Genomic DNA, 13,676 nt, shown 5'->3' on the forward strand with positions numbered 1-13,676 from the left:
TCTGGCCAATCTGTCTGGTGTCCCCTCGATCCCTCCTCTTCTCAGATGGGTAGATATGTAGGTAGATGAATAGATAGCAACGTCTCCCTCACTCCTGTAGCCTTCATACATCTCTGTATGTGAATCTTTCAACTTTGACCTACAGGTCCACTCGTCTGGAAGAGCGTTCGTGTCTTCATTGTACGTGTCGTCACAGACTCGTTCCACGGACGTACACGCTTCATGTGAGTGGGTGTTTGTGGGACACGAGAGGGTCAGAGTCGAACCAGCGGAGCTTGAAAGACGTCTCCATCCGAGCTGTCATGACCCGACGTCACGTGACTCGTGTCGGTCGTACGCATGAGGAGGTGAAATATTGCAAGTTGTTTTTCCCCTCTTTGACTTTGACTGTTAAAAACCACTACAAATTTTAAATGGATCATTTCAGAAACGTTTATATGGCAAAATAAATGTTCTTTTTATTTCCAGTTACGATGCATACACATCCTGTTTGGAACTAGCAACAATCTTTTATGCAACTGTATTGTGGTATTGTTTTCATACATTATGTATATCAAGTTTTATAGACCATATGAGCTCCTTGGCTGAGGTATGAATATTTTCTGAGCGCTAGATTTAATGTTATAATTCCAACGGACACCAAATTAATATAAAATTAAATTAATTATTTGATTGACAGTGAGAGAAGCTTGTATAGATACTTGAATGAAAACTTGTAGATTAAATAAAATAATTAATTTGCCTGATTTAAAATCCAGACCTGGCGTAAAACACAATTACAGGTGAGTTACAGTGAGCCTGCAGGATATTAGTCATAATCTATTAATGCCTCTGACCATCGTAACCACTGCAACAACTCCCATAATGCACTGCATCAGTTAATAGAGTTAAGGGTCAGCAGTAGGGGTCAGCAGTTAACATGAGATTTTTGCTTAGGAAATGTGGTTATTTTAAGCGGGAAAAATGCAATTATTTAGGATTATGGTTGAAAATTTAATGAGACAAATTCCAACTAAGTTGAAAAATCCTCATTTAAATTTTTTTATTTTTATTTCACTTTGTTTTTGTTGTTATGAAACTATCGTCTGCTGTGTACACCTATCTTATCTATTTATTTATGGTATTTTAACGTATCCATCCATCCTATCATATCCTATCATATGCTATCGTATGCTACTCCATCGTATCGTATCGTATCATACTGTATGCTATCGTATGCTATCCCATCGTATCGTATCATATCGTATCCCATTGTATTGTATGCTATAGTATGCTATCCCATCGTATCGTATGCTATCGTATGCTATCCCATTAGTATCGTATCGCATTGTATCGTATCCCATTGTATTGTATGCCAGCGTATGCTATCCCATTAGTATTGTATCGCATTGTGGCGTATCCCATCGTATTGTATGCTATCGTATGCTATCCCATCGTATGGTACTATATCCCATTAGTATCGTATCGCATCGTATCATATCCTATCTTATTGTACGCTATCGTATGGTATCCCATTGTATCATATGCTATGCCATCGTATCGTATCATATCGTAGCATATCCTATCGTATTGTACGCTATCGTATGCTATCCCATCGTATCGTATGTTATCGTATGCTATCCCATCGTAGCTTATGCTATTATATGCAATCCCATTATTATCGTATAGCATCGTATCGGATCATATTGTATGCTATCGTATGCTATCCCATCGTATCTTATGCTATTATATGCTATCCCATTATTATCGTATAGAATCAGATCGGATCATATTGTATGCTATCGTATGCTATCCCATCGTATCGTATGCTATCATATGCTATCCCATTAGTATCGTATCGCATCGTATCGTATCCGATCGTATTGTATGCTATCGTATGCTATCCCATCGTATTGTATGCTATCGTATCATACCCCATTGTATCGTATGGTATATGTGAGAATGCGACCTCCGTCACCCACCTATGACGTTGAGGTGACCCGTCACCTCCTTGGAGCCGAAGCTGTTGGTGACCTCGCAGATGTAGTTGCCGCTGTCTTCAAGCCTTAAATCAGATATCGTGAGGCCGGTGATGCGGCGGGTCCAGCGGGAGTCTGCAGGTAATGGTCGGCCATCTTTAAGCCATCTGATGGTGGGGTTGGGGTATCCCGAGGCAATACAGGGGAGCTCCACACTGTGCCCTATCTGCACCTCGCCGGACTGGAAACTGTCCATGACAGTAGGCGTGGACTCCGTAGGGTCTGGAATGTATTTATTAAAAGCTCATTTATGGACATTCTTGGTTTAAAGAAATGTATGACTTGTGATGTTTGTGGAGTCGTACCCATAACTGAGAGTCTCGCTCCATTGCTCTGGCGAGTCTCTCCACTGTACTTGTGCTTGGTGATGCAGCGGTAGGTGGACAGAGCATCTTCCTTCTGGACCTCTGAGATGTACAAGGTACCGAACGCGGTCAAGAAGAAACGGTTTCCTGTTGAAGACAAAAAAAAAAAAGAATGAAACAAAAGCTTAAATTCTTTTCACTATAAAAGTCAATATTAAGAAATGTTGACATCAGGGTCATCATCATCACGAAAAATAGAAATAAAATGAATAATAAAAATAAAAACTCCTAAGGCATTCAAAGAAGTACATCAGTGCTTGCAGAATGTTGAATAATTACATAATTTTCGTTATTTAAACCTTTATTTTTTAATGAAACATTGAATTCTTGAAAAAAAAAATGTAATCAATAATTTGTATATTAAGAGGTTCATTTGTTTTTATCGTGTAAAAAAAAGATAATTTAAAAAATGGTCAGAGTTTGATATTATTATCTCAAAAATACATTTTCCAAATGTTCCATTTTTTTCATTCCTTACCTTTGAAATTCAATTTATATTTAATATGTTTTTGTTTTTAACACATATGGTTTGATATTGTGATTTCCATAATCCAAAAAAAAAAATCAGTATTTTTTTTATTTATAGCCTTTTATAGCCAAATTTAACATTAAAATGTTGGTATAATTGTGCCATTCGCTACAATTGACGTAAAAATGCTTCTACAATGTCACATGATCATCTGCGGGTCGCATGATTGGCTGATCATCAGGTAGCTCAGTACTGTCTGGTGGGACCATCATATCAATTGAATTTAAAAGGCTATAAATAAATAAAAATACGAAATTTAGAAAATCATCAAAAGCATTTTTTCATTTCCCAAATTATAATATCAAACTATATGTGTAAAAAACTAAAAAAAAATGCGTATTTTAAATTCAATTATTAAAAAAAACAACACAAATTCAACCTTTAAGATAGAAGTTATTGAATTAATTTTTTTAAATATTCAAAGCTTAAAAAAACAAAAACATTTCAATAACAACATTTACATTTAAACATTTTAAATAATAAACAACATTCTGATGCCACTGTTATACTTCCATACATCCAAAGAAATACTTCGGGAAGAGTCGAACACGTCAATCCAAACATTCATGAGCATAATTTCGAGGAAAAAAACAGAGAAAAACGTGATTGCGGTGGAGGAAATCAGAACAGAAGAAAAAGGCAGAGCCGCAGCACTTAAGCGAACACATGGGAGCTTTTAACGTTCCGTGTCGTCTCCATCAGGAGACATAAAGACAATCCAGGAGGACAGACGAGAGGAAGGAAAAAGGAGGAGAAGGAAAGTTATTGTAGGTGTAAATAATTGACGTTGCAGTGTGTGTTATGGTAACAGCATATTAGTGTCATTTTCATTTCACATCACTGACTCCTCGGACCACCTCTGATTTATATCCCTGTCAATAGTGTGTGTGTGTGTGTGTGTGTGTGTGTGTGAGTGTGTGAGTGTGTGCGTATTTGTGTAAAAATACGAGGAGAGTGAATTTCAGTGTTTGATTCTTTACGCTTCCCTGAGTCTTTTTGTATTCTGTTTCCCAAAGGGTTATTTTCAGCAGTGTTGCAATGCATCCTGTGTGTGTCTTTGTGTGTGTTTGTTGTTAAAAATTCTTGTTTCGTTGTCTTTCTGCTCGTGTTGACAAGCAGGATCTCGGGTAGAACACAGGTGGGGTTAATATTTAAATGCTACTTGTGAACAAAAAGTATTAAGATGTTGTTTTTTTTTTCCTGTTTATCCGATCGTCCATTAGTGTTTGTGTATTATTAATACACACCGTATGTACATCATTATTTATGTGCGTCACGTAGCAACTTATCCGAGCGAGTCGGACCGTTGTGCTCAGGGACGTGAGCTGTAATTTCAACATGGTCTTTTGTTTAAACCTGCACATTAAGCCTCACAGGATAATGTGCAGTTGGCAAGTGGAGGCAGAATAACACACTAGTTGATCCTGTCACAACAAGCCTGGAGAGAGTCAGACGGACCAGGAGTTGAGCTTGGCAGAGAGTGTGAGGGGGTGCAGGGGGGGGGTGTCAGGAAATGTTTAAGAATGGAAGGAAAGAAAACGCTGCAGTAGATATTAATGAGAAAGCACTTGTCAGAGAGTAGAAACTTATTCCCCTCGGTTCTGACTTTCCTCACTTTCCTCCTGACTGACGGTCACGAATGCGTTCAGTTATTGACTCAAGGAGCTTTTCAATTGAAATTATATACGAGTGAACTAGAAACCCAAGGTGTGCGTTTGTGTCTCGTGTGTATCGACTTAAGGACAGCGGATATAAAGGGGATCAAGACAAAATTCCAAACTTTTTTGGGGGGGAAATAAACAACAACATATGACAATGGAAGATACATCAAAATGATGATTTAAAATGTAAAATAAGAAATTATATGTATTTCTATATTTCTGGTTGAAAACATCACTCTCGTTTGACCAGGGGGCGCCAGAGCTGAATCCTGGTGTAACTGGGCCACGAAAGGGTTTATTGGGGGTCCTTAAAAAGTTGTTTTCATCGTTGTGTGTTTTGGCATTTGACGATAAGTACAAAATATTTGTTTATTCCTTTATCTGGTTCGGAAGTAGCGGGAGCCTCAGAGTCTAAGTTAACAGTATTAAGTGTGTGGGAATAAACCAGAGTTTTAAATCACTGATCGCCTTGCAAAACTGTACTAACAAGTATATATGTGTAGTATTGTTGAGTACTTGACTCCGGTGTTGCAGAACTTACAGACCACATGACTCTTAATGAAGTCGTAACTGCTTTCATTTGTTTTGAAACCAAAATATGTCCAGACAGCAGCTTTAAAAAAGCTAGACTGTATCCTCTAGTCCTCAGTCATAGTAGGTATTCCGTAGGATTTCATTGTTTCTTTAGCTGCAGAGGACATAACGGCTGCTGCGATTTAGCGTCCAGAAGTTTAATTGCAACACAAAAATGAACAAACACTGTGGATATTCGCATGATAATTGTAAGTAAAAAAATAAAAATAAAATTATTGAAAAATAAACGATAAAAAAACCTTTTTTGGAAGTAAAATAATGATTTGAAAGCCAAAAATAAAAAATAAATAAAATCAATAGAATGCTATATATGTTGATTCAGTATAGTGGGAAAAAAAACAATGTGTTTGACACATTTTCTCTGTGACTCATCAATGAATCCTACAACAACTCAACTGGTCTTGTGTTTGTTATCCGATTCTTAAATGTATCCCCTCCTCTCCTATTAACTGATGTTTTATCCCCGGTCACTTGCTCTCCGGCGCTGAGGAAGGGGACGACCCAGGAGGGAGTCGGACAGCGGATGAAGATTAATGGGTGGCGAGATGGGGAGATAAAGAGAAACACGCCATTGGGAGTGACAGAAGAAGGAGTGAGAGTGAGAGGGATGACAGGCCTGCAGGCCCGAGAACACTTGCTTATAATCCTTCCATGTCTGTCTTTCCCTCTCTCCCCTCGCCAGAATCTCCTTGTGGGAGAGAAGATCAATTCTCGTCTAGTCTGCTTACGCCTCCAGGAGTTTGTCGTTTTTTTTTTTTTGTGTGTGTGTGTGTGTGTAACATGTTCATTGGGTGTGTTTCCCTTTTTAGAAACGTCTCCCTTCTGAACGCCCCAGAGAGGAACAAAATCCCGTTCTTCTCCTTCATCCCTTGACCCCCTCATCCCTTCACGGTGTCGGGATGACTTTTGTTCTCCGATCGCTCTGTTGGATCTGCCCTCTCGCCCTTGCTATCTGGGCATTTTCTGCAAGTGTGTACTTTTTTTTTTCTTCTCTCTTTTTACATGTGTGTGTGTGTATTTCTGATGGAAACACTTGCTCTGATTGGCCAGAGGCAGGAAGTCAAACTGAGTGAAGCCATTCCTACCTGTGTGTGTGTGTATGTGTGTGTAATGTGTGTGTGTGTGTGTGTGTGTGTGTGTGTTTATGTGTGTGTAACAGACACACACATTCAAATGAGACCTGGAAAGTGTCGACAGGATCAATGGTCTGAAGCTGTGAGAGCGAGAGAAAGAACGTAACATTTCCTTCAGTTAGGTGTAGGAAAATAACTTAATTGTCTTGTTTACAATACTGCATCAATATTGTACAGTACTGAATCGATAAAAAACTAAACAATTTTATTGTATTGTAATTATATTTTCTCCCTAAATAATGATTATATATCAAAATAAAGAGTCCATAAATGAAATAATTAAATTTTTATGTCATTTAATGTATTCATTAACATGCAAATTCTAACAGCGTTTGTTCATTTTTGTGTTTTAATTGCAATTCCGGTGGCTAGATAGCAACACTCACTAACCTCTCCTCAACCCGTGAGATTGCAATGACTGAGGACGAGAGGATACAGTGGACTCCAGCATCTTTTAAAGCTGATGTTTGGACATATTTTTGGTTTCAAAAACAAATTAAAGCGATGTGATGTTAAGAGTCAGTAAGTACTCGGACACAACTACAAACATATCCTTGTTCCTACAGTATTGCAATATATCGTAGCCGCTTTTACGTTGCCCCTTTATCGTGAAACGTATCGTATCCCCTGATTCTTGCCGATAAACAACACTAGTTGGACTTAAAGAAGGTTAAATTATTCCGAATAGCTCACAGTTATACAGCCTTTTAAATAAACATTGTGATAACGTTTAGTGAATTTGTTTAATGTGGAAGAAGAAGCAGTAATGAAGCAAGTTTGGTGGAAAGAATCCGTTGAAAACTGAGAGAAAATGGAAAACGGGTTTGGTGCTTCCATGCAAATGAAGCCGGTGCTGCTGCAATGCTAACTAACAGCAATTCTCACAGCTCGACTCATCACTTATTAATGCTGTAAGGTTCCCTCCTCTCCTCTCTCCCTCTCTTTTACCCATTTCCCTCCCTTACGCTCATCAGAATCACTCGTTTTTTCGTTCGCTCCCTCGCTTGCTGTTGCTAGGGCCTGCATACTTGCGTAGCAACAGCTGGATAGGGGGCGCTGCAGCGTGTCTCACGTGAGCTCGATGTGTCATGTAGCCCCGTGTGGGAAAACGGCGTCAAAAAAAAGATGGAAGCGACCGTTTAAAATACTGCAGCAGTGATTTGAAAATGATTTCTTAATCGATTGAAATATCACAGATTGATTGACTGTTTAATTTTTTTTACGAAAATCAATACAAATAATGAAATAGATTAAAAATATACCAAAGAATAAAATAAATAACGTAAAGACTGTCTCCGTTCTTGTGTAGAAACATACATTTAAATACATGTATGTATTTAAAAACAAATAAAAGACATAATTTGGGATTAAAATGTTGGTATTTTCACTACTAGCAAGTATTCTGTACAATATTTATACTTTTACAATGGCAATATATGTTGTTTTTTTTGTTTTTTTTGTTACCACAACAGAGACTGAAACCACTATTATTATTATTATAACAATATATATGTAATTATAAAATGATGTCTTAAATGTTCCATTACAGTGTGTCTCTTATGGTAGTAAAGGTTTCCAGCACCATGGACAGAACCCGTGTTTTTTTTAAAGGTTCAGTTACTTTAATGGCAAAATTCTAGACAAAAATCGTGAATGACATCTATTGTTTTAAGTTATTTGTGTAATTTTTTATTCAATTTTAAGTTAATATACAACATATTTTAGGCTTATTAAAACTACACCTAAAATATTTTTGTGTTTTCAAGTAATTTTCTATTGCAATTGAATTTTGAATCCAATTACATTTTTAACCTTTTTTCTCAGTAAAATTCTCTCTACAAAAAGTAATAAAACCAAACCATTTCAGCCTAGTTTATGAATCACTGATTTTTGTCAACAAACACACAAATAAGCCAAGACACCAGATTATGTGGATTCCAAAAAAAGGTCCTTTTTGCAGTTCGGACAACATACGAGGGAATATTTTCCACCGGGTGATGAAGGGTTGAGGCTAATCCCAGATTACATCGGATGAGAGGCAGTTTACAAGTCATTAAACATCACAGATATACTGAACCTTTCACGCCGACACATGTTCGGAGTCATGTGTGACCTGTTCACTCGACAGGGTTAAGATAATTAAAATAAAGTTGTGTTTAAATATCAGTTATCTTCAGATTGTCCTCCTTTTTCAGGGCCCAAAATGTCTAGATTAATTCATTTGAAAATGAACAACAGGCAGGAGAGACTAAGGTGAAGCTCTTTCTGTCCAAAGTTGTCACAAAACCATGTGACTTTCATTCAAGCCTGACAAGCAACAACCGACCAGCATCCACGATCTTCCCTTATGTTTGCATGTCTTCGGCGCTAGCTCGCCGGCGTGCGCCTGTCAGCGATGACAGATAATAAAGATTGGATTCTAATAAAATGTTCTCATCCTCCTAAATCCCCCGGCCTGCCCTCTTCTCCTCTCTGCCATATTAACACCCCCATTACAAGGGCAGATGAATGGAAATGAACAGAGCCGCGGTGTCAAATCAATACACCCCCCCCTCATCACACCGCCCGCCCTCTCTCCTTTATCAGTCGCATGATCGCTATCATTTTCCTGTTCCGGGCTTCTCTGCGTGCTGTGAACGACTGACGCGTGTTTGTCTCGAGGAAATATGAACGTGAGCTACGATCGTCTGAGATCCACGCAGGAGAAACTAGTGTTTATATCTGTCGGTAAGATATGTATCACCAAACAAGGGAAACAATATGAGATATTGTGATACAGTAGGATTGTTCCGAGTATTAATCATTTGGTTTTTTTTAAACCAATATATGTCCCAACAACAGCTTTAAAAGCTGCTGGAGTGGACTGTATCCTCTCGTCCTCAGTCATCTAGCAGGTTTCATTGTTACTTTATCCATGGAAAATATGAGTGCTGCCAAGTTCTAACCCAAAATAAACACTGTAAATATTTTAATGTTATTATTATTATTTTTTGAATCAATACAGTGTTGTTGAACATTTATACGGTATCGTGAAAAAAAAAGCCGCAATATTTAAGTGTATCAATATTTTCCCACAACCCCCAGTAGGAAATGAACAGCCACATTTACTTGTTGTTCTCTATTGATAACTATTTAAACTATTTGGCAGAATAAACTATGTTAATACAGAAAAAAAAAACTTTTAGGTGAGTTTATTTTAGTCTCTCATTCATGACACATGTGTTTCTTAGTGTCTGCATCATGGAGACACTTTTGGTCAAGATTATCTAACAGTCTGTTCTGCTCTTTAAACTCAGGCACCTTCACCTCCATGCTGCCCTTGACCTCCAGCACTTGTGTAGCCAAACAATTCTACTTCAAAACTACTATTTATTTTCAGATAAATACTAAAGCCAGAATAAAAAATGTCTTACCCATGATGCAGTTCAAGTGGTGATTCAGGTTAATAAAGAAAATTCTTGAATAAAAATGGCAGTATTTTGCGTAAGAAACTTCTAAAACACAGTATGCCATAAACTGTAAAAAATACAAAAACAGATGTGTGAAAAACCCATCAGACACGACATAAAAAATACAACAGATAACAAATCAGACCATCTGACTACTTCTACTTCCCTCCCCGTACTTAAAGGTCTATCCCGACCACATGAAGGTGACCCTAATTGGAAGCATCATAAATATTCAAGCGGCACGAGGAAGTAGAAAACGGATAATGGCATGTAGATAAAAGAAGAAGCGAAACCTACCACTACAGTCTGAATTCTAGATTTTTTGTTAGCCTTGCATGTTTCAAAACAAACTTTAAAAATCTCTCCCAAAAAAAACACAAAAAAACACAGATACCAGAAACTTGTCAACAACGTGCTGCATTGTGTCGCTTCACCTTCAATTATTTATCCTTCTGGATAATTGATAGGGACATGCTCAGCAGTCATGAGAAGGCTAGCAGGACATCTTTAATGCATTATAAACACACACAGATGCAGCAGCAGCATCCTCTCAAGTGCAACCTTGTTTCCTGCCCAGGACCACCACCGGTGGAACAATAGAACCTGAAATCACACGAGTCCCTCAGTTTTCGGAGGTGCATGGTCATCAATAATTGAGTGAACAGCATGTAGCGTGGAGCGAGACAGATTGTAGGTTTATCAAGACATGGACTGGGAATCACAGGTGTGATGACACCTGAGGCAAAGTCAATCGAACTACCGGACAAAAATACCTAACAAATCACACAAATAAAGTTCATTTATTTAATGAAATTGTCGCCAATTATTACAGCTAAGCACACAACACAAGGGATGATTGATGTAAAAAAAAAAACATACTTGATTACTAGAAAATCTAATCTCGTAAACATTAACTCAAGTCATCATGCTGGGGAGGTGATCTCACTTTCAGGGAATTGCATTAAACGTTGAAAAAAGAAGGACATTTAAGACACTTGTGGGCCTAACTCTGACTCTTAGTCGAGGACTTCTGAGATATTTTTACTTTAAGTTATGTATTTAAGATGTTAAGAATTACACTTTCCTTTTTTTCCTAATTTATTTCAGCATTTTGAAGCATAAAGAAGGATCAGGATTAAATTTGGAAGTGTAAGCTAAGTAAAAGATTGAAAGAAAACCCCCCAAATAACAAATAAACTTGGAAAATGACCACAAAAGACACTTCTACCCAGAACCAACACAACAGCCAGAAGCTAATGCTAAAAATGCTAAGTAGCTTTTTAATTCATGTACTGAAAAAACAAGACTTGATATAAAACTCAGAAAAACATTTTGTTACATAACAAGCAACTAAAATACTGAACAAATCACCAAAAAAGTGTATTTATGGCACCGTTTTTTTCCGTTGTTTATAATTGTCAAAAGCTAATCTCAGCGTGCAGCACACGCTAATAACACAAGTGACAACTTTTAACCTGATTTAAAAACAGACTTGATTCCTAGAAAACAACTGAGTGACAATCTCTCAAACATTAACCCTGTGTTTTTAAAATTAAAAATGCTTGGAAGAAGCTCAAATGTCCGATGCATTGGATCAAATATTGAAATACAAATGTACATCGTGTGAGAAACTCCAGGAGTTAAATGTTTTGAATTAGCCTAATTTAGCCTTTTTTCAATTTTTAAAATCTTTGTCTCATCAGGAAGAACGGGAAAGTGTTAGCTTAAAAAAGTTAGCATAAAAACGCACAAAATAACAGACACTTCAGACAAACAACCACAAAAAAGACTCACTACTACCCAGGGCACGCACACAAGCTAAATGCTAACCCTAAATAAAAAGCCAGGCACCTTTCTTAAGTTATGTAGTGGAACAGAGTGTGTCAGTGAATCGATAGAAAATAATATTTTGGGCGTGTTGACATTCTGTCTTCTCAGCAGTCGTACTTCACTAGAGTCGCCGTGAGTCGACTGCCGCTCGCACTGTTGTGATAGGATCTTGTTTGAATCAATACAGTCGTGCTCCGCTGAACCTCAGCCTCGGCTCTACAGCGCCAGAGCATGTAAACGCCATCGCGGTGACACTTGCTGGATCTGGGGAGCGGGGGGTCACGGAGGAGGAAGGCCTTTATCGCGGATCAGTGCTCGCCGTACAGAGGCTTCTTCCTCTGCTTCGCTTCCTGTATGGAAGTGCATCAGTGACGTTATGTTGAAAGGTTGAATTTAACGTTCAAAATGTTTTTTATTGAAATTATTTTGTTTTTTTACAGTATATTTTTTGTTTTGATTATTTATTTTGTCTTTATTGACTGGTTGAAATCAATCTTTATTGACAGATTGATTTTTTATTTCAAAATAATTGATTTAAAAAAAATTCTAATATTTTACTCAGAGTTTAATATTCTAATTCCAATAATGCAAAAAAAAAAAAAAAGTCTCTAAATTCAATACATTTCAATTTGTATCCTTTTAAATTCAATATAAAAATGTAGTTAAAGTATTGCATCACATCTCTATAGCTCTGTACTTTTTTGATGGTATTGTCTGGCGTAACTATTGCAACATTAAACATGTTTAATATTGAATTTAAAAGGATTGAAATGAAATTTAAAAAAAATAGAATTTAGAATAGGTTCATAAAAGATTGGGATTAGATTATCCATTATTATGCAAAAAAAGGGCCTTTATTTTGAAAATACTGAAATTTTTCCATTAAATAATTAAAAATATATATATAATTCAATGCTTAAAATACTCTTTTTCAAAATGTCATCACTTGAAATGTTAAATTCAACAATTCAATCTTCTGATGCCGCTGATCTAAACTTCAATCTACCCAGAGTCTACCCGCACAACAGTGATGATGCACCACTGTTGCTGTTGCTGGGCATCTTGGCGACGAAGACCCAAAAGGGGATGAAGAAGGAGGAGAAGAAGGAGGAGTCAACACTGGAAAAAAAAAAAAAAAACAAGTTGGGGAGCAAAAGAGTTGCAGACACAGATGTTGCAAATTGGAGTAGAGTCGTGGTGACACGCTAAAAGCGGCTCTCCAGACGTGGAGCTCAGGCCTGAGGGGCCACGAGTGCCCAAGGTATGTACGAGGAGGAGGAGGTGGAGGAGGAGGAGGAGGAGGAGGAGGTTCCAACTCTTGCCTGCCTGACTGTGTCTCCGTCTCTTCTGCCTCACTGCGCCCCTACACTCTGTCCCACTTTAGCCCAATGTCACTGCTACAGTGAGGGGGAGGGGACATTCCAGGGACGGACCCGGAGAGAGGCCAGATTTGTTTCCGACAAAAACAGTTTTCGTAGGAAAATAGAAGATGAATCTTGAGCTCTAAAGTAAATTTAAATGGCGTTAAAAACAAATGTGATCTCTATAATTATTTAAAATAAATAAAATATTCATACTAATATGAAATGTGTACTAAAATAAGTACTGACACAAATAATAATCTATAGAAATGTGAATCTTTATTATGATAAATTGAGATTCCATTAATTAATTTTTTATATATTTTTAGAATACATATGATTATGAAATGAGACATTACAGATATGATGATGATGAACCATCAGAATTTCAGTTCAATTGTAACCATCGCACAAACACGAATGCAGCGTATGTAGCCAAGTGTTACACAATCGGTCAAGCACAAAGTCCCTGTTGTGACTAACGTACCTTGGTTGATGCAACAACACAATAACAAGTCAGCTCTCTGGTCCATTCGCTCTCGCATCCAGCGGCTCAGAGACGTGTCCGAGGCATAAAGAGAGGCTGAAAGTGTTGACTTTACTTGGATTACTAACTACTTTCTGAGGAGACATTTACAGTGTTGAAAAAAATGCTGCTGATTCACAATAAGAATAATAATAGGAAAATAAACATTTTGCAGGTCAATAGTTATTTGTTGACATCCTGTCATGTTGG

The 13,676-nt window shown here is 37.5% G+C and overlaps 2 protein-coding genes across 2 annotated transcripts in view; both read right to left on the reverse strand.

Moving 5' to 3' along the window:
• dscaml1 (Down syndrome cell adhesion molecule like 1) overlaps nt 1-13,676 on the reverse strand; it is a 116,904-nt gene that overhangs the window by 49,123 nt on the left and 54,105 nt on the right. The window contains exons 4-5 of the mRNA XM_087796422.1: nt 2,324-2,470; nt 1,962-2,240 (exon numbers count right to left, since the gene is read on the reverse strand). Coding sequence (XP_087652548.1) covers nt 1,962-2,240; nt 2,324-2,470 — 426 coding nt within the window. The remainder of the gene's footprint in view (nt 1-1,961; nt 2,241-2,323; nt 2,471-13,676) is intronic.
• tmprss13a (transmembrane serine protease 13a) overlaps nt 1-13,676 on the reverse strand; it is a 142,957-nt gene that overhangs the window by 25,198 nt on the left and 104,083 nt on the right. The gene's annotated exons all lie outside the window — the stretch shown is intronic.

This window comes from Callionymus lyra, chromosome 7 (genome assembly GCF_982586985.1).
Source record: "Callionymus lyra chromosome 7, fCalLyr1.hap1.1, whole genome shotgun sequence".
Classification (NCBI taxonomy): Eukaryota; Metazoa; Chordata; class Actinopteri; order Syngnathiformes; family Callionymidae; genus Callionymus; species Callionymus lyra.